The sequence below is a fragment of the Bombina bombina genome, chromosome 1 (assembly GCF_027579735.1).
Source record: "Bombina bombina isolate aBomBom1 chromosome 1, aBomBom1.pri, whole genome shotgun sequence".
Classification (NCBI taxonomy): domain Eukaryota; kingdom Metazoa; phylum Chordata; class Amphibia; order Anura; family Bombinatoridae; genus Bombina; species Bombina bombina.
In genome coordinates, this window is record NC_069499.1 from 414,119,277 (window position 1) to 414,140,974 (window position 21,698).

Below are 21,698 nucleotides of genomic sequence, written 5' to 3' on the forward strand. Positions count from 1 at the left end.
TAAATGTTATTGCTGGGTGCTGTAAAACAAATGTAGATATTTCTTCTGTGTGTGCCGCTATCTTGTCATTGTTTGGCTTTTTTGCTTACAATGGAATTCACCAGCACCATTTGTAGCATGGCCAAGTAAGGATTTGTTTGGTCACATGTGATTGTGAATAGCAGGCGCCAGTTTTTCATAAGATTTTCAGGTCTATCTTCCACTATTGTCGATTTTGAATAGTGCTGATTTTGATGTCTTTTTCTGTTATTTTTAAGCATTAGTGACAGTTGAAACCTTTTGGGGGCATAATCGTTTATAAGGTTAATTTTATGTGCATATAAAGACCTTGGATTGGAGTATATTTAGTTTAGAAGAACTGCTATAACAAGTCCCTAGTGATTGTGCTATGGCAACTTCTGTGTCATGATTGCTTTGGGGATTTTAATATGCACAAGCATTTAATCATGCATACTCCTGATTACTGAACATACAGATGCAAAGATTGCAAATATGATATTTATAAGCAGCCGTCTACATTTTAAGTATTTTAGGATAAACTTAATGGAAGATCTGCATCATGTTGACCTTCTGAGAACTTGTGTTCATGAGTTGTAATTTTCTAAATATTTCATATTTATGACTTTTTCTAATAATTAGCCTAAAGTGTTTTCCACGCACACTACAGATTAAGGATGCTTTTGCCTGCCCGAGCTCTCCTCTCCTCTGTAAATAAGTTTTCTCAGCAGGTGACTTACAGGATATCTACTAAACAATAGGAGGAAAATTGTTAAGCTAAGTAAAAAGCAAACTGAGCAGTGAATTTGTTAGTGTGAGTATTAATATTTTGTGCAAACGTAAATTCCTTTTCTTTTAATAACACTCCTCTTCCTAATTCTTGTGCTAAAAATATGTCAAAGTTGATTAGTTCACTTTGTCCATTTTTCTGTAAATATTACTGATATTGAATTTACATATTTATTTTTAACATGAAACAATTTTATATGGAACAGGTAATTGTGTGACTTTGAAGGCTGGTCTGTGCATCAATCAATTGTCTTAGTTGAAAAAAAAAAGACTTTAATAAACATGCACTTTGCTTTCATGCGTCCTCCTTCAATACCATCTGCAGATAAATTTTAGGGGAACCCTAAAGAATAATACAGAGATCTTATTATTAATTTGTGGTCCTAGTAACTATACAATTTTGGAGGCTAATTTTAAGGTTTATATTCATATATTTATTTTGCTTCGATTTAAGGGCAAGTTCCTGTGAGTCTGGATGTCATTTTTCATATAATTTACCATTTAAAGCATAACTTTTTGGAATTCTGATAAATATTCATATCCTACATTTGTGTTTTAATGCTCTTGTTCTATAGCAATTGGACCTCCTTTTTTGATCATCCCTTCCAGAAAATAAAACAATTTATCTAGACTTTCAACCTGGAGAATATATTTGTCAGAGGGGGTAAAATGGCTACACACTTCTGGATACCTAAAATGTAAAAGGCCAATATAGTCCTAAGGATGATGTCTTCTCAGCTTAGGATATTGGAATTCTCCTTCATCAAATATGAACTAAACAAATTCTCCATGACTGGTGAGTTACACTTTGGGGGTTATGATGTAGTTTTCATAAAATCTTGGCATAATTCTACAACAGATATAATCACCAGATTTTACAGAGCCAGAAAGAAAAAACAAACTCGGATTACCAAAAGGATTATCCCTGTAAAGCTGAAAATGCAATGGAGATTTATTACAATAATGACTCTTTATAAAATGTATGCTCAGTCATATTGACTCCTAGCAAATAGCCCTCAAAGATTCCTTATATTAAGGAGGAAATCATTTATAAAGCAAAGTCCATGGCTTCATTCCTTACTGTTGGGAAATACTGAACCTGACCACCAGGAGGAGGCAAAGACACACCAGCCAACCTATCCAGACTGCCTGCTAACAGCCCCTTAAGCAACCAGTGTTTACGAGTTTCACTGTCTGCTTTTTCTTCACTCAAGTGCATGTCACGAGTGATGCTACAGACTGTCAAACTTGAGAGGCTGTGTTTCTGCTCCATAGCATAGATTCTGGTAAGATAGTTTAAATTTTTACATATGTTGAAAATGCTAGAAGACAGGGTTACAGTGTGGCTCCTTTTATTTTAATAGAATATTGGGTTAATGCCTTCTGAGGGAGGTTATTGAACAGTGGGGATTAATCAAATGTGATACGTTGATTTATGCTGCTTTATGTTGAGATTTATTGGGCTCATAGATTGTTGTTATGCGGTAACGGAACTCACTGGTTTTTACTTTCACTTTGAATGCTGCGCAGCTTGGCACACTTTTTCTCATAGCTGGGGCAGTCCTGTCTTGTGCACCACGAGACCGGGTGTGATCACACTTTGTTTTTCCCTTTCCTTTTCCCTTTCCTGTCCGAGCTTGCTGTTGGAGAAGACGTTTGTTTCTCTTTTGCCTGGGTCTAGGAGATGGTGAGTGCCCCAGTCATTGGGAGTATAAAGGTGCCGTTTTGTGAGAAATAGATGATAATTTATTCTGTGTCCTACTGTTATTAGCACAAGCTATGGAGGATTCTGATATGCTCGAGGGTACTCCCTCTATCCCTAATAGTAATACCTCTTTATATTGTGAGGAGGCCTTGGTATGCCCGCCATCTCAACTGTGTTCCATATGCATCAACAAGGTTACTATGTTTAAGAAGGTTAACCCCTTTAGTACTACTGAGCCGTCCACCTTTGAGGACTCGCCGTCCCGTGAATGCATCATCTCTCTCATCACATGCAACTTCCCATAGCACGCCTGATCCTCCGTCTGGAGGGAGCCTTTTCACATCAAACTTTACCGTGCAGTTAGACGGCGGTGTCTGAGGCTCTTAGTGCTTTACCTTGCCCTGCAAAGCACAAGCGAAAGGTTAAACATAGCTCTCTGGTCCAGGGGTCATCCAGTGATTTATTAGACTTGTCTGTTTTTCAAGTATCCAAGGTTGGGTCACACTCTGAGTCTTCAGAGTTTGAACTTTCTGGATCAAAGTCTGCTACCTCAAGGTCTCCGGTTGCAGAGGAGCCAGGCCTTAAGATTTATAATTGAACACTTTCCTTTTCTTCTAAAGGAGGCTCTGTCAACATTAGAGGTTCCAGAGGTCAAGTTGTACAAGGACAGGGTAGCACTGCTAACTTTTCCTGTACCTGTAAAAATGGCAAACATTATTAAGAACGAGTGGGACAGAATTGGATCTTCCTTTTCCCCTTCGTCTGCTTTTAAAAAATTATTTCCGGTCCCGGACTCTCAGCTGGAGTTGTGGGGCTCCATCCCTAAGGTGGATGGTGCTATCTCCACGCTAGCCAAGCATACTACTATCCCACTTGAGGATAGCTCGTCATTCAGAGAGCCGATGGATAAGAAGATGGAAACTTTTTTCAGGAAGATGTTTCAGCATACAGGATACCTGTTACAGCCGCCAGTGTCTGTTGCCTCGGTTGCTAGAGCTGCAGCCTACTGGTGTGACTCCTTAGCAGATTTGATTGCGGTGAAGGGTTCCCTCAATGTTATCCAAGAAATAATTAAAGCCTTGAGAATTGCTAATTATTTTATCTGTGATGCAAACATACAGATTATTCGCCTGAATGCTAAGACTTTTGGTTTCTCAGTACAGACCCGTCGGGCGCTTTGACTGAAGTCCTGGTCTGCGGACATGACTTCTAAGTCTAGACTACTTTCCCTTTCCTTTAGGGGAAATATTTTATTTGGTCCAAGCCTGGACTCCATTATCTCCACAGTTACAGGGTGCAAGGGTGTCTTCCTACCGCAGAATAAAAAGAACAAATCTAAAGGACAATGATCTAATTTTCGTTCCTTTTTGTTCTGAAAAGTCCCAATGTCAGCAGTCCTCCTCTAAGCCCGAGCAAACCAAGAGCACTTGGAAGCCGGCCCAATCCTGGAATAAATCCAACCAGAACAAGAAGCCAGCGGAGACCATGAAGGGGCGGTCCCCCGATCCGGCGCTGGATCACATAGTGTGCAGACTGTTGCTGTTTTCAGACTCTTGGTTCAGGGACGTGCAGGATCCATGGGTCCTGGAGGTCATAGCTCAGGGATACAAGATAGGTTTCAAATCTCATCCACCCAAGGGCAGATTTCTTCTGTCAAGCCTGTCTTCCAGACCAGTAAAAGAGGGAAGCCTTTCTGGGGTGCGTGTGGGATCTGGCCTCCTTAGGGGTCATTGTCCTGGTTCCTATCACAGAAAGAGGTTTGGGATACAATTCAAACATGTTTGTGGTCCCAAAGAAAGAGGGAACTTTCCTCCTGATTCTGGACCTAAAGTGCTTTAACAAGTTTCTAAATGTCCCCTCGTTCAAGATGGAGACAATATGATCCATCCTTTCTCTAATTCAGGAAGGACAGTTCATGACCACTATAAATCTAAAGGATGCCTAAATTCACGTTCCAATCCACAGGGACCACTTCCAGTTTCTAAGGTTTGCGTTCCTGGATCAGCACTTCCAGTTCATTGCACTTCCGTTTGGTCTAGCTACTGCTCCAAGAATCTTCACAAAAGTTCTGGGGAGGGGCTCTCCTGGCCATCGCCAGAACCCAGGGTATAGCAATAGCTCCCTACTTGGATGACATTCTGGGTCAAGCACCACATCTTTTCGTCTAGCGGATGACCATTCGGTATCTTTTCTGTCTCTTCTTCGATCTCATGGATGGAAGATAAACTTAGAAAAGAGTTCTTATTCCAAGCACCAGGGTAGAATTCCTGGGTACTATAATAGACCCAATATCCATGAGGATATTTCTAACAGACCAGCAACGTTGCAAGCTTTCTTCAGCTTGTCTTGTCCTCTGGACCTCCTTAAGGCCATCTGTGGCTCAGTGTATGGAGGTAATTGGTCTCATGGTGTCCAGCATGGACATAATTTCCTTTGGCAGGTTCCGTCTCAGACCTTTACAGCTGTGCATGCTGATGCAGTGGAACGGCAATCATTCGAATCTGTCTCAACAGATTTTCCTGGACAGCTGGTCGAGAGAATCGCTCTCTTGGTTGCTCTGTTCAGAACATCCTTTCTAAGTCTGTCCTGGGAGATTGTGACTATGGACGCTAGTCTATCAGAATGGGGAGCTGTTTGGGGTGCCAAGAAGGCACAGGGCATGTGGTCTCAGGAGGAACGCTCCCTCCTGATCAACATTCTGGAACTTCGAGCAATCTACAATGCTCTGAAGGCTTGGCCTCTTCTGGGTTCGTCCCGGTTTATCAGATTCCAATCCGACAATATAACCTTGGTGGCTTACATCAACCATCAGGGTGGAACGAGAAGCTCCCTAGCAATGAGGGAAGTATCTCGGATTCTGGAGTGGGTGGGTGGGTGTGGACAACTGGGAAGCGGATTTTTTCAGCAGACAATCCTTGCATCCGGTGGAATGGTCTCACCATCCCAAATTGTTTGTGGAGATATGCAGTAGGTGGGGGATGCCAGAGATAGATCTCATGGCGTCTCGTCTCAATACCAAGCTACCCAGATATGGGTCGAGGTCCAGGGTTCCTCAGGCGGTGCTAATAGATGCATTAGCAGTGCCTTGGAGGTTGTCTAATCTACCATTTTCTGCCATTACCACTCCTTGGGTAGTGGTAAGCATCAAGCAGTAGCATGCGTCAGTAATACTGATTGCACCATCGTGGCTGCGAAGGATGTGGTTCGTGGATCTAGTGAGGATGTCATCTTCTCCTCGGAGGTTACCTTGTCGCAGGGATCTGCTGGAACAAGGTCCTTTTGTTCATCAAAATCTAGATTCTCTGAGGCTGACTACGTGGAGATTGAACGCTTAGTCCTTTCCAAGAGAGGGTTTTCTGAGAGAGTTATTGATACTCTCATTCAAGCTCGTAAGCCGGTTACTCGTCGCATCTATCATAAGGTGTGGAGAACCTACTTATTCTGGTGTGAAGAGCGTGGATTTCCCTAGCATAAATTGAAGGTTGCCAGGATTTTGTTGTTTCTCCAGGATGTACTGTAAAAAGGGTCTTTTGGCCAGTTCCCTGAGGGGACAGATTTCGGCCTTGTCTGTTTTACTAGACAAGTGTCTCTCTGAGCTTCCTGATGTTCAGTCTTTCGTTAAGGCTCTGATTAGGATCAGACCTGTGTTCAGATTTTTGGCTCCTCCTTGTAGTCTGAATCTGGTTCTTAAGGTTTTGCAACAGGCTCCATTTGAGCCTATGCATCAAATTGACATTAAGTTGTTGTCCTGAAAGGTTCTTTTTCTACTGGCTATTGCTTCTGCACGCAGAGTTTGATATTGCCGCTTTGCAATGTGAGCCTCCTTATCTGGTGTTCCATTCTGATAAGGCTGTCCTACGTACTAAGTTAGGGTTGCTTCCTAAGGTCGTGTCAGATCGCAACATCAATCAAGAGATTTTGTTTCCTTCCTTGTGTCCTAATCCTCCTTCTTTGAAGGAATGTTTGCATCATAATTTGAACGTGATTTGAGCCTTGAAGTTCTATCTTCAGGCTACTAAGGATTTTAGACAAACTCCTTCCTTGTTTGTTGCCTATTCTGGGAAGCCTAAGGGCTCTGTGACTGGCTTGTCTTTTTGATTAAGGAGTGTTATACGCTTAGCTTATGAGACAGCAGGACATAAACCTCAGATAATTACTGCTCATTCTACTAGAGCAGTGACTTCCTCTTGATCCTTTAAGAACGAGGACTCTATGGATCATATTTGTAAGGTGGCTACCTGGTCCTCCTTACATACTTTTTCTAAATTTTACAAGTTTGATGTTTTTGCTTCATCTGAAGCAGCCTTCGGGAGAGCGGTTTTGCAGGCTGTGGTGCCCTCAGATTAGGGTCTGCCCCTCTTTTTGTCCCTCCTGTATAAGTTTCCCAACAGTAAGGAATGATGCCGTGGACTCTCCTTTATATTAAGAAGGAAAACATAAATTATGCTTACCAGATAATTACATTTCCTTCTGCATAAGGAGAGTTCACAGCCCCCGCCCCTGTTGTCCTATGGGCGGCCCCCTAAATTATATTTTTCTTCTGGCACCTTTAATACCCTATTTCTCCTACTGTAACTTGTTCCCTCGGCAGAATGACTGGGGAATGGGGGAAGTGGGAGAGGTATTTGAGCCTTTGGCTGGGGTGTCTTTGCCGCCTCCTGGTGGCCATGTTCAGTATTTCCCAACAGTAAGGAATGAAGCCGTGGACTCTCCTTATACAGAAGCAAATGAAATGATCTGGTAAGCATAATTTGTTTGTTTTTTTAATGGTGAAATTATACACATAGAACAGAAGATTGTTGCTATTCTTTTTGTTTTTGTAAAAATTCCCCCCATCATTGAAGGGCTATGGACGGCTGTTCATTTTGCTTTTATTTCACACATTGTTATAATTCTAAAGCAAAAATATGTTTCTTGCATGTTTTATTCTTAGGATAAATAGTATATAGTATGTTGGTGCTGTTACAATAACAACAAAATAACAGAAAGTTGTTTCACTACTCCTTCCTGTTTTTCACAGTTATCGTTCAACTTTCAATGACTAAGGGCAAGTTAAAAAAAAAAGTTAATCCTTTCCCTGCCATGTAATGCCAAGTTTGATTAAAGCCATAAAGCAGGGGTTTAACAGTTGTTTAAAACTTCATGGTCATCCAAAATACTGTGGAGTCAGCCATACAATTGTTTTTGGAGTCGCAGAATGAATTTATTTAGAACTGTGTATGTAGAAGGAAATGGCAGAACTAGAATTTAAAGGGACATCCATGCCAAAATTAAACTTTAATGATTCAGCATGTAATTTTAAACAACTTCTCTTTATATATATATATATATATATATATATATATATATATATATATATATATATATATATATATATATATATATTTTCATTTATATATATATATATTTATTTATTTTTATATATATATATATATATATATATATATATATATATATATATATATATATATATACATACATACACACAGGTATATAATCTCCAAATAGGATGCAACGTTAATTCTATTGGCTGATAGAATCCTATCAGCCAATCGGAATTCAAGGGATGCCTTCATTCGTCGTTAGTAGTCGGGAAGAAGAGGATGCTCCGCGTCGGATGTCTTGAAGATGGACCCGCTCCGTGCCGGATGCATGAAGATAGAAGATGCCGCTTGGATGAAGACTTCTGCTGGATGGAGGACCTCTTCTGCCCCGATCGGATGAAGACTTCTGCCGGTCCGGATGTCCTCTTCTGGCCCATCGGTGCCCGGCTGGGTGAACACGGCTCAAGGTAGGGTGATCCGTAGTGTTAGGTTTTTTTAAGGGGGGATCGGGTGGGTTTTAGAGTAGGGGTGTGTGGGTGGTGGGTTGTAATGTTGGGGGGTATTAAGGTATTTCTTTTTTTTTACAGGTAAAAGAGCTGATTACTTTGGGGCAATGCCCCGCAAAAAGCCCTTTTAAGGGCTGGTAAAAGAGCTGATTACTTTTGTAATTTAGTATAGGGTAGGGAATTTTATTATTTTGGGGGGCTTTCTTATTTTATTAGGGGGCTTAGATTAGGTGTAATTAGATTAAAATTCTTGTAATTTTTTTTGTAATTTAGTTTAGTTGATTTAATTGTAGATAATTGTAGATAGTTTAGTTAATTTATTGATAGTGTAGTGTTAGGTTTAATTGTAACTTAGGTTAGGATGTATTTTACAGGTAATTTTGTAATTATTTTAACTAGGTAGCTATTAAATAGTTATTAACTATTTAATAGCTATTGTACCTAGTTAAAATAAATACAAAGTTGCCTGTAAAATAAATATAAATCCTAAAATAGCTACAATGTAATTATTAATTATATTGTAGCTATTTTAGGGTTTATTTTATAGTTAAGTATTTAGTTTTAAATAGGAATAATTTATTTAATTATAGTAAATTTATTTAGATTTCTTTAAATTATATTAAATTTATGGGGGTGTTAGGGTTAGACTTAGGTTTAGGGGTTAATAACTTTATTATAGTAGCGACAACGTTGGGGGCGGGAGATTAGGGGTTAATAATTGTAGGTAGGTGGTGGCGATGTTAGGGAGAGCAGATTAGGGGTTAATAAAATGTATTATAGTGTTTGCGAGGCAGGAGTGCGGCGGTTTAGGGGTTAATACATTTATTATAGTGGCGGCGATGTCCGGTCGGCAGATTAGGGGTTAATAAGTGTAGGTAGGTGGCGGCGACGTTGGGGGCGGAAGATTAGGGGTTAATAAATATAATGTAGGTGTTGGCGATGTTAGGGGCAGCAGATTAGGGGTTCATAGGGATAATGTAGGTGGCGGCGATGTACGGAGCGGCAGATTAGGGGTTAATAATATAAGGTAGGTGTCGGCGATGGCAGATTAGGGGTTAATAAGTGTAACGTTAGGGGTGTTTAGACTCAGGATTCATGTTAGGGTGTTAGGTGTAGACTTAGAAAGTGTTTCCCCATAGGAAACAATGGGGCTGCTTTTTTGCAGGTGTTAGGTTTTTTTTCAGCCAGCTCAGCCCCATTGTATCCTATGGGGAAATCGTGCACGAGCATGTTTTTCCAGCTTACCGCTACCGTAAGCAACGCTGGTATTGAGGTGAGAAGTGGAGCTAAATTTTGCTCAACGCTAACTTTTCTGAGGCTAACGCAGCCATTCAGAAAACTCGTAATACCAGCGTTATTTAAAGGGAGCGCTGGAAAAAAAAGGAACGTTAGCTCCGCAAGTTTTTACCGACAAAACTCGTAATCTAGGCGAATGTATTTTTATATAAGTACGGCGATGGGGCAGTTTGTACCCCCACATATGCATGCTTATATCTAGGGGCATGGGAACATGAGATCTTTGAAAAATATAATATAATAACACTTTTGATAAGTCTGTCCTAATGTGGTTTAGATATTTTCACAACATCCTATTATTATGGGATGGGCTCCTAGAAAGTCTAAAAGGGTTTATTAATAGCCTAAATTTAAATGATAAAAATATCTTTCTAACAAGTGAAATAGGTTTCAAGGAGCTACCTTTTTTAGACTTAAAAATAAAAAAAGAAGGAAGGTTAATAGTTACTTAAAATCACAGAAGTATTTTGGAAGCAAGCAGTGCTCACCCAGCATCCTTAATAAAACGAATTCCAATTGGACAATTCCTCAGACTAAGACGAAATTGTTCATCCTTAACTAAGTTTGAAGAACATGCCAGCCCAATGAGTGATAGCTTTTGAAAGAGGGGATATTCTAACAAATGCATTAAAAAGGCCTACTCTAGAGCAAGAAAAACTGATGGGGATAGCTTACTCTACCAAATAGAATTAAAAAAAGGGATAAAAAAACAAACAAATAAGGTTAACTGTAATATAAAATTTAAGAGTGCTGAATTCCCTTTCTTTAGAAAAGAGGATATAGCTATCCTCTTTGTAGCTTTCTTTTTTAGATTTTGACATATTAATTGTAAAGGGTCTGCACCAATACCTTTTAACAAGGTTATATGAACAGGAAATAAGGTTTATATACTAGGCATAGAAGGTGCTTTTTCGCTCCAATTCTTGAACTTAAAGGGACAGTCAAGTCCAAAAAAACTTTCATGTTTCAAATAGGGCATGTCATTTTAAACAACTTATATATATATATAGGATATAAAAAGTCTACACACCCCTGTTAAAATGTCAGGTTTCTGTGATGTAAAAAAACGAGACAAAGATAAATCATTTCAGAACTTTTTTCCACCTTTAATGTGACCTATAAACTGTACAACTCTATTGAGAAACAAACTGAAATCTTTTAGTTAAATGGAAATAAAAATAAAAACTAAAATAATAAGGTATATATACACACGTACGTATGTACGTACGTCTTCACCCCAGTGTATATTTTGCAGTTGAGTAAATAATGTAGTATTGGGATATATTGTTATTTGATGATACCCTAAGAAAGGTCTGTTCAGGTCGCCCCCTGGTGGGATTCCGAAGAGGAAAGAACTTTAAAGATTTGCTGAACAGAGCGGATCCTGTGGAAAGCTATCTTATGAAAAGCTGGGCAGTGAAACCATATAGCTGTGTTGCAAGGTGTGTGAAGATGTTATATATATACACACTTATTGTATCTTACTAGGACACTGTATCCAATTTGAAAGTGATACTTATTGTTTATGTACCCCCTTTGAAAAAGGTAAGGAATAGAAAGAAGAAATTGTTACAACTGGAAACCTTATTGATACAGACATGACACTATGTCCCCCATCCCCCATGGACTTAAAGTACATACGGAGTTTAACTGCTTTCTTTAGGTTACCCCCTGTTTTCCTTTACACACACGTGCAGCGTTTTTACAATCTTGCTGTCCCTCATTTCATGTATGTTTCATAAGAAAATATATGTGTGTGTGTTTGAATATATCCCACCTGTTCCTCCTAAAAATTACGGTTTTCCCCGCCATTAAATCACATTCTTCTCTGCCTGCGTATGATTGTCTGCACACTTTTTTACAGTAAAGTTAAAGCCTCTTGTTTAAAGGACCATAAAATACAGTAGAATTGCATAATTAACTACTGCATATTAAAAGTAGAATTGCATAATTAACTGCTGCATAATAGAAAGCCAATGTAATAACGTACTATGAATTTCAAATAAGCAGTATATTTTTTTCTGACCTTTTCCTCCCATTTCCCTGTATAATGTGACAGTCGCCAGCCAATCAGACCAGTACATGTATACAATGTGAACATGTGCACATGCTCAGTAGGAGCTGGTGCCTCAGAAAGTGTGCATATAAAATTAAAATTTTATAATGGAAGTAAAATGGTCTCTTAAAAATCTGCATACTCTATCTCAGTGATGGCTAACCTTGGCACCCTACATGTTTTGGAAATACATTTCCCATGATCCTTAGGTGATCTGCAGTCTAGTTGAGCATTACAGGAAACATAGTTTTGATTCATCAGGGTTGGCAAGGATAACCACCTTTTTTTTCGATGTTCTTGAGTATATTTCTCCAACATAGGTGTGTCCGGTCCACGGCGTCATCCTTACTTGTGGGATATTCTCTTCCCCAACAGGAAATGGCAAAGAGCCCAGCAAAGCTGGTCACATGATCCCTCCTAGGCTCCGCCTACCCCAGTCATTCTCTTTGCCGTTGCACCGGCAACATCTCCACAGAGATGGTTAAGAGTTTTTTGGTGTTTAAATGTAGTTTTTATCCTTCAATCAAGTGTTTGTTATTTTAAAATAGTGCTGGTATGTACTATTTACTCTGAAACAGAAAAGAGATGAAGATTTCTGTTTGTAAGAGGAAGATGATTTTAGCAAACGTTACTAAAATTGATTGCTGTTTCCACACAGGACTGTTGAGATGAAGTAACTTCAGTTGGGGGAAACAGTTGGCAGACGTTTCTGCTTGAGGTATGACTGGCCACATTTCTAACAAGACTTTGTAATGCTGGAAGGCTGTCATTTCCCCTATGGGGACCGGTAAGCCATTTTCTTAGATTAAGTAAAAGAATAAACTGCTTTATAAGGGCTTAAAAAACTGGTAGACATTTTTCTGGGCTAAAACGATTACTTTGCTAAGCATATTTGGCAGATTATAACTCTTAATAGTTATTATAATCTTGGGGATTGTTGTTAAAAAACGGCAGGCACTGTATTGGACACCTTTTTCAGATGGGGGCCTTTTCTAGTCATAGGCAGAGCCTCATTTTCGCGCCACTAATGCGCAGTTGTTTTTGGAAAGCAAGGCATGCAGATGCATGTGTGAGGAGCTAAGAACCACTGAAAAAGCTTATAGAAGACGTCATTTGGTATCGTATTCCCCTCTGGGCTTGGTTGGGTCTCAGCAAAGCAGATACCTGGGACTGTATAGGGGTTAAATGTAAAAACGGCTCCGGTTCCGTTATTTTAAGGGTTAAAGCTTTCAAATTTGGTGTGCAATACTTTTAAGGCTTTAAGACACTGTGGTGAAATTTTGGTGAATTTTGAACAATTCCTTCATGCTTTTTCACATATTCAGTAATAAAGTGTGTTCTGTTTAAAATTTAAAGTGACAGTAACGGTTTTATTTTAAAACGTTTTTTGTGCTTTGTTGACTAGTTTAAGCCTGTTTAACATGTCTGAACCATCAGATAAGCGATGTTCTATAGGTATGAAAGCCAAGGTTTCTCCCCATTTAAATATATGTGATGATTGTGACATAGTGTCCAAACAAAGTAGGGACAATGATGCCACAGATGATATTGCCCAAGATGATTCCTCAAATGAGGGGAGTAAGCATGGTACTGCATCATCCCCTTCTGTGTCTACACAAGTTTTGCCCACACGAGAGGCCCCTAGTACATCTAGTGCGCCAATACTTATTACCATGCAACCATTAATGGCTGTTATGGATAATTCTATTGCAAACATTTTATCTAAAATGCCTACTTATTAGAGAAAGCGCGATTGCTCTGTTTTAAACACTGAAGAGCAAGAGGACGCTGATGATAACTGTTCTGACATACCCTCACACCAATCTGAAGGGGCCAGGAGGGAGGTTTTGTCTGAGGGAGAAATTTCAGATTCAGGAAAAATTTCTCAACAAGCTGAACCTGATGTTGTAACATTTAAATTTAAATTAGAACATCTCCGCGCACTGCTTAAGGAGGTATTATCTACTCTGGATGATTGTGACAATTTGGTCATTCCAGACAAATTATGTAAGATGGACAAGTTCCTATTGGTTCCGGTGCCCCCCGATGCTTTTCCTATACCCAAGCGGGTGGCGGACATAGTAAATAAGGAGTGGGAAAGGCCCGGCATACCTTTTGTTCCTCCCCCTATTTTTAAGAAATTATTTCCTATAGTCGACCCCAGAAAGGACTTATGGCAGACAGTCCCCAAGGTCGAGGGGGCGGTCTCTACTCTAAACAAACGCACTACTATTCCCATAGAAGATAGTTGTGCTTTCAAAGATCCTATGGATAAAAAATTAGAGGGTTTGCTTAAAAGGATGTTTGTTCAGCAAGGTTACCTTCTACAACCAATTTCATGCATTGTTCCTGTCACTACGGCAGCGTGTTTCTGGTTCGAAGAACTAGAAAAGTCGCTCAATAAAGAATCTTCGTATGAGGAGGTTATGGACAGAGTTCAAGCACTTAAATTGGCTAACTCTTTTATTTTAGATGCCGCTTTGCAATTAGCTAGATTAGCGGCGAAAAATTCAGGGTTTGCTATCGTGGCGCGCAGAGCGCTTTGGCTAAAGTCTTGGTCAGCGGATGTGTCTTCCAAGACAAAATTGCTTAACATCCCTTTCAAGGGTAAAACACTGTTTGGTCCTGATTTGAAAGAGATTATTTCAGACATCACTGGGGGAAAGGGCCACGCCCTTCCTCAGGATAGGTCTTTTAAGGCTAAAAATAAGCCTAATTTTCGTCCCTTTCGCAGAAACGGACCAGCCTCTAATTCTACATCCTCTAAGCAAGAGGGTAATACTTCTCAACCCAAACCAGCCTGGAGACCGATGCAAGGCTGGAACAAGGGTAAGCAGGCCAAGAAGCCTGCTACCAAAACAGCATGAAGGGATGGCCCCCGATCCGGGACCGGATCTGGTGGGGGCAGACTTTCTCTCTTTGCTCAGGCTTGGGCAAGAGATGTTCAGGATCCTTGGGCACTAGAAATAGTCTCTCAAGGTTATCTCCTGGAATTCAAGGAACTACCCCCAAGGGGAAGGTTCCACAGGTCTCAATTATCTTCAAACCAAATAAAAAGACAGGCATTCTTACATTGTGTAGAAGACCTGTTAAAAATGGGAGTAATTCATCCAGTTCCAATAGGAGAACAAGGGATGGGGTTTTACTCCAACCTGTTCATAGTTCCCAAAAAAGAGGGAACATTCAGACCAATTTTAGATCTCAAGATCCTAAACAAATTTATCAGGGTTCCATCGTTCAAAATGGAAACCATTCGAACGATCCTTCCTACCATCCAGGAAGGTCAATTTATGACCACGGTGGATTTAAAGGATGCGTACCTACATATTCCTATCCACAAGGAACATCATCAGTTCCTAAGGTTCGCTTTTCTGGACAAGCATTACCAGTTTGTGGCACTTCCATTCGGATTAGCCACTGCTCCGAGAATTTTCACAAAGGTACTAGGGTCCCTTCTAGCGGTTCTAAGACCAAGGGGCATTGCAGTAGTACCTTACTTGGACGACATCCTGATTCAAGCGTCGTCTCTGTCAAAAGCAAAGGCTCATACGGACATCGTCCTAGCCTTTCTCAGATCTCACGGATGGAAAGTGAACAAAGAAAAAAGTTCTCTGTCCCCGTCAACAAGAGTTCCCTTCTTGGGAACAATAATAGATTCCTTAGAAATGAGGATTTTTCTGACAGAGGTCAGAAAATCAAAACTTCTAAGCTCTTGTCAAGTACTTCATTCTGTTCTTCGTCCTTCCATTGCGCAGTGCATGGAAGTAATAGGATTGTGATGGTTGCAGCAATGGACATAGTTCCTTTTGCACGAATTCATCTAAGACCATTACAACTGTGCATGCTCAGACAGTGGAATGGGGATTATACAGACTTGTCTCCGACGATTCAAGTAGATCAAAAGACCAGAGATTCACTCCGTTGGTGGCTGATCCTGGACAACCTGTCACAGGGAATGAGCTTCCGCAGACCAGAGTGGGTCATTGTCACGACCGACGCCAGTCTGGTGGGCTGGGGTGCGGTCTGGGAACCCCTGAAAGCTCAGGGTCTATGGTCTCGGGAAGAATCTCTTCTCCCGATAAACATTCTGGAACTGAGAGCGATATTCAATGCTCTCAAAGCTTGGCCTCATCTAGCAAGAGCCAGATTCATAAGGTTTCAGTCAGACAACATGACGACTGTTGCATATATCAACCATCAGGGGGGAACAAGGAGTTCCCTGGCGATGGAGGAAGTGACCAAGATAATTCAATGGGCGGAGGATCACTCCTGCCACTTGTCTGCAATCCACATCCCAGGAGTGGAAAATTGGGAAGCGGATTTTCTGAGTCGTCAGACATTCCATCCGGGGGAGTGGGAACTCCATCCGGAAATCTTTGCCCAAATAACTCAGTTATGGGGCATTCCAGACATGGATCTGATGGCCTCTCGTCAGAACTTCAAGGTTCCTTGTTACGGGTCCAGATCCAGGGATCCCAAGGCGACTCTAGTAGATGCACTAGTAGCACCTTGGACCTTCAACCTAGCTTATGTATTCCCACCGTTTCCTCTCATTCCCAGGCTGGTAGCCAGGATCAATCAGGAGAGGGCTTCGGTGATCTTGATAGCTCCTGCGTGGCCACGCAGGACTTGGTATGCAGACCTGGTGAATATGTCATCGGCTCCACCATGGAAGCTACCTTTGAGACAGGACCTTCTTGTTCAAGGTCCATTCGAACATCCGAATCTGGTTTCCCTCCAACTGACTGCTTGGAGATTGAACGCTTGATTTTATCAAAGCGTGGGTTTTCAGATTCTGTAATAGATACTCTGATTCAGGCTAGAAAGCCTGTAACTAGAAAGATTTATCATAAAATATGGAAAAAATATATCTGTTGGTGTGAATCTAAAGGATTCCCATGGAACAAGATAAAAATTCCTAGGATTCTATCCTTTCTACAAGAAGGTTTGGAGAAAGGATTATCTGCAAGTTCTCTGAAGGGACAGATCTCTGCTTTATCTGTTCTACTTCACAAAAGGCTGGCAGCTGTGCCAGACGTTCAAGCGTTTGTTCAGGCTCTGGTTAGAATCAAGCCTGTTTACAGACCTTTGACTCCTCCCTGGAGTCTAAATCTAGTTCTTTCAGTTCTTCAAGGGGTTCCGTTTGAACCCTTACATTCCGTAGATATTAAGTTATTATCTTGGAAAGTTTTGTTTTTGGTTGCAATTTCTTCTGCTAGAAGAGTTTCAGAGTTATCTGCTCTGCAGTGTTCTCCGCCCTATCTGGTGTTCCATGCAGATAAGGTGGTTTTGCGTACTAAGCCTGGTTTTCTTCCGAAAGTTGTTTCCAACAAAAATATTAACCAGGAGATAGTTGTACCTTCTTTGTGTCCGAATCCAGTTTCAAAGAAGGAACGTTTGTTACACAATTTGGACGTAGTCCGTGCTCTAAAATTCTATTTAGAGGCTACTAAAGATTTCAGACAAACATCTTCTTTGTTTGTTGTTTATTCTGGTAAAAGGAGAGGTCAAAAAGCAACTTCTACCTCTCTTTCTTTTTGGCTTAAAAGCATTATCCGATTGGCTTATGAGACTGCCGGACGGCAGCCTCCTGAAAGAATCACAGCTCATTCCACTAGGGCTGTGGCTTCCACATGGGCCTTCAAGAACGAGGCTTCTGTTGACCAGATATGTAAGGCAGCGACTTGGTCTTCACTGCACACTTTTGCCAAATTTTACAAATTTGATACTTTTGCTTCTTCGGAGGCTATTTTTGGGAGAAAGGGTTTGCAAGCCGTGGTGCCTTCCATTTAGGTGACCTGATTTGCTCCCTCCCTTCATCCGTGTCCTAAAGCTTTGGTATTGGTTCCCACAAGTAAGGATGACGCCGTGGACCGGACACACCTATGTTGGAGAAAACAGAATTTATGCTTACCTGATAAATTACTTTCTCCAACGGTGTGTCCGGTCCACGGCCCGCCCTGGTTTTTTTAATCAGGTCTGATGAATTATTTTTTCTAACTACAGTCACCACGGTATCATATGGTTTCTCCTATGCATATTTCCTCCTGTACGTCAGTCGAATGACTGGGGTAGGCGGAGCCTAGGAGGGATCATGTGACCAGCTTTGCTGGGCTCTTTGCCATTTCCTGTTGGGGAAGAGAATATCCCACAAGTAAGGATGACGCCGTGGACCGGACACACCGTTGGAGAAAGTAATTTATCAGGTAAGCATAAATTCTGTTTTTTCTGCAGCTCATTACTAATTTATTAAAAAAATATATATCTTGTGGCATTGTGAAATGTTCAAGTGAAAAGGTTATACCAATGTGGCCCCTCATTTTAAAAGTTAGACACCCCTGGTCTGGAGGGGGCATTTGAAGTAAACTGTTTCTGCTATTGGATGAATGTTCTTTTTAACTTACCAGTAACGATTAGCACATCCTGTCCTTGCACTTTATGATCAGCTGCATTAGTTGCTGAAATTCTAGCAGACTCTGCTCTGTCTAATGAACTCTGTCATCCTCATGGGTTTTTCAGAGACAATCTGTCATGCTTTGGTGATCTGTCTGCATAAGGGATGTGAGTACTGGTAAATGCCCTACTGCTGCAATGCTCATACTGGCTATTGTATTGGTACATTGACAGTGGGGCAGGCTGTGAATATAGGGACATATATATTTTACATTTAAAGTTCCTGCTCCAGTAAAAGGGCCAGCGTGCCTGCAGGAATTTCCCTTGTATGTCAGCAGGCTGTTTGTTCATTTAGAAAGATTTAAGAAGAGCAGTGAGATTGGTTTATGTGAATGCAAAAAGCATTTAGTGAATACACAGTGGAACTATCTTGGTAAGAACATGCACATTTTTTTTTCTCAAGGTTTATTGAGTCTCTCCAAAAGATGTACAATCGGAATACATTTTTATATGATCATTTAGCTTTTGTTATGCCTTTTCACTTGTCTCAGTCAGCCACGTCCTGTTTTCTCTCCAAGCTACAAAACCGCTCATGTGATTGTAAGGTCACAACTCATTTAATTCCATTGGATGGTCAGACTGCATGTTTGTAACACTGCAAATAGAAAGAAGCACTTCACTGGTGCTGAAAATACAGTGCAAGAGCTGATGAGCAGGGAGAAACACGTCAATAGGGATATTAAACAATAAATAAATGGTAAATAGAATGAAATTGGCACAGCAAATATTTGGCTGATAATATACAGATGTATTTTGTGTGTCCATAAAGCAGTGAGACCAATTAATTGTACTTATAAATGAGTCACTAGAGTGTTTAACCAATGACTGTGTAGGATATAGAGTCACTAGAGTGTTTAACCAATGACTGTGTAGGATATAGCAGTGTTAACTAGAAAGCCCACATTTTTTTTCCTACACATAATTAACACTTTTATGTTAAAAACTCAGTGTTGAATATTCCCTTAAAGATAACCTATACACATAGAACTTCTACTTTTTTTCTTTCTTTCTTTATATATATATATGTGTGTGTGTGTGTATCATGCATATGAAAAAAGCTACTGTTAAGTTTTATTTGAATTTTGAAATAGGTTAAAGCTTTTGTAAGTTGCTCTCTGGTTGACAGGGAATTGTGTTGGTGGGCAAGGGTCAAGTCGAACATTAACTTAAAACATTTTTTATTTTTTTTAAATTAAAATACCATCTTTTAGGTGCACAGATGAGCATGTCTCTTATAAGACAGTATGTGAAAATAGCTCAGGGACCTTGATTGCTAAGTTATTTAATTTTTCAGTAGCAGAATATTTTTCTCGGGTTGCAGTTTCCAGATAGTTAATGTTGTGATTTGAGATCATTTGAATAAAATACTGGGTACAGGTTTAATGGCTTTTATGTATCCTGTGCTAAGCTGACTGGATGTCTGCTATCTCTTCTAACCACCAGGCTGCGCATGCATGAATCGGTAGCATAATTTACTTGTATGGTGGATACTATGCAAATAATCATTAGGTGGGGGAAGGGGATATTTGATGAGGCAGACTTGATTAATTTGATAGCTTTTTGCTTCAGAGGTCATAATATGCATTTGGGCTACTCCTAAAGACAATGTGCTTTATTCACAGTGATACACTTGTGTGGGGAAAAAAAGAGATGATGAAATAAATATATACTGGCAGCTTAATTAGAGAACTCTAAAATGAAAGTAAATATCTTTTTCAGATTCTGATTTGATAAGGTTTGGGTTGGCTTTTGTTTTATTCTTTTCCACCTAGAAAGAAATAATCATTGTGTTTCAAAAACTTTATGTTTGCATAGAAATCAGCAGCATAATGTTATCTGTTTTTCAACAGAATAATTCACTGAGGAAAATAGGAAAAATGAAGATGCTCCCGTGTGCTAGGAATTGCAAATTAAGGTTAATAATAGTTTCAAATGCTTCTATTATGCCTGTCTACTGGCTGATTTGCACATTTTATACAAACAATAATAAATGTTTAACTCTTTTTCCTGGCAGAACGTGATGCATCACTAACTGCAGATAGGGGATGACATTTTTTTTTACCCCCCCTACCGTCATTGCATGAATCTATTTGGTTTAGATCTCCTTTGGTTTTCTCACTTATTTTCTTGAAATTACAGGAGCTGCAGTTTGAACGACTCACCAGAGAGCTTGAGGTGGAAAGACAAATTGTCGCCAATCAACTAGAAAGATGCAGAATCGGAGCAGAGTCACCAAGCATTGCCAGCGTAAGGTACAGGCTTCAGTGACTGTTTGCTCACACTGTGAAATGACCGTGCCGCTAATCTGTCCCCTGTGCATAATTTATTTGACTGTTTACTTGCAGAGCTGCTTAGTCTATTATATATAAGCTACACTAGTCATTTTGCATACAGAAAAATATCTTCTGACAGAAGATAATAGTTGCAATCCAAACCAATTTTATTTTTCATTTTCATGTATTATTTATTTTATTTTTTATTAGAAATTACTATTTCTTTTCTTAATTTACGTTTTGCAGTCAGCTGATTTTAAAATGATTAAGTATTGTTTTAAAACCAAGCAAAGGGTATTATTTTAGTTGCATATCTTTGCTGCAACACAAGCGGACAGCTCCACCGACTGGCTATTTTAATCAATGCAATGCTTCTCAATAGCAGTCACATGACTGAAAAAAAAAGGTTGTTATTCTGAAATGCCGCAAATTGAACCGGCGTAAATCGGGGGGGGGGGGCATCTTTATATGTATGTGTGTGTGTATATATATATTTGCCCTGTCCACTGTATACAGCCTAGGGATGAATGGAGCTTTAATGAATTGATACCATTAATGTTAATAAACCTCTAGATTGTCTCCTGTGGCCATTTTAGTGTGTTTTGCACATGTACTTTGAAGTAGTGTTAAACGTTCAAAATGCCCTTTGGAGGAATTATCAAGTGCCTAGAGAAAAGCCAAAACTAGGCCTGAAAAGTTGTTGAAAAGTGACTCAAAAATGGATTGCTATTGGCAAGAACTTTTTGGTCCCTTAGGAGAAATGTGGCGTTTATTCAGGATCCGAAAAAACATACACGGGAATCAGCTGAATACGCACTATAGTAATCGTGCTGAAACAAAAAGTAAAATAAAAGAAGATATCAAGGCAGACAGAACATCATATGCTCCCTGACATCCTCTAGGAGGCACTAAATACCATACACATCCAAATACAGTGTTATATATAAAAAGGAAAAGAGCAATATTGGTGCTGAGTGGAAAATTACCACCAAACCACAGGTACAGGTATAGAGTCCAGGTATTAAACTGGAAAAAGTCCCAGAAAGGAAATAGATGTGGACGTAATGTGATGGGGTCCCACACGCGGTGTGGGAGAACCAAGCTTTACCTTGACAGAGGGAGATGAGATCTGGGAGTTTCTTAAAGGGGTAAAGATTGTTTAAACTTCCTGATATTCACTGCAGAGGTGTAACTAGAAACTACCGGGCCCAGTATACCTTGGAGCTACGCTACCTCTTGGGTTTGACCCTGATCCTGATATCCATCATATACACCTACCGGTTTAGTGTGTATACTGTG

General features: G+C 40.1%; 1 protein-coding gene across 7 annotated transcripts in view; it reads left to right on the forward strand.

The window, feature by feature from the left end:
- PKP4 (plakophilin 4) overlaps nucleotides 1–21,698 on the forward strand; it is a 784,378-nt gene that overhangs the window by 272,281 nt on the left and 490,399 nt on the right. For 6 of the 7 annotated variants that reach the window (XM_053698322.1, XM_053698321.1, XM_053698324.1 and 3 more), the window contains exon 3: nucleotides 20,266–20,378. In XM_053698322.1, coding sequence (XP_053554297.1) covers nucleotides 20,266–20,378 — 113 coding nt within the window. Of the gene's footprint in view, nucleotides 1–20,265; nucleotides 20,379–21,698 lie in introns of those variants that run through there. The other variant, XM_053698328.1, reaches the window with a different exon arrangement.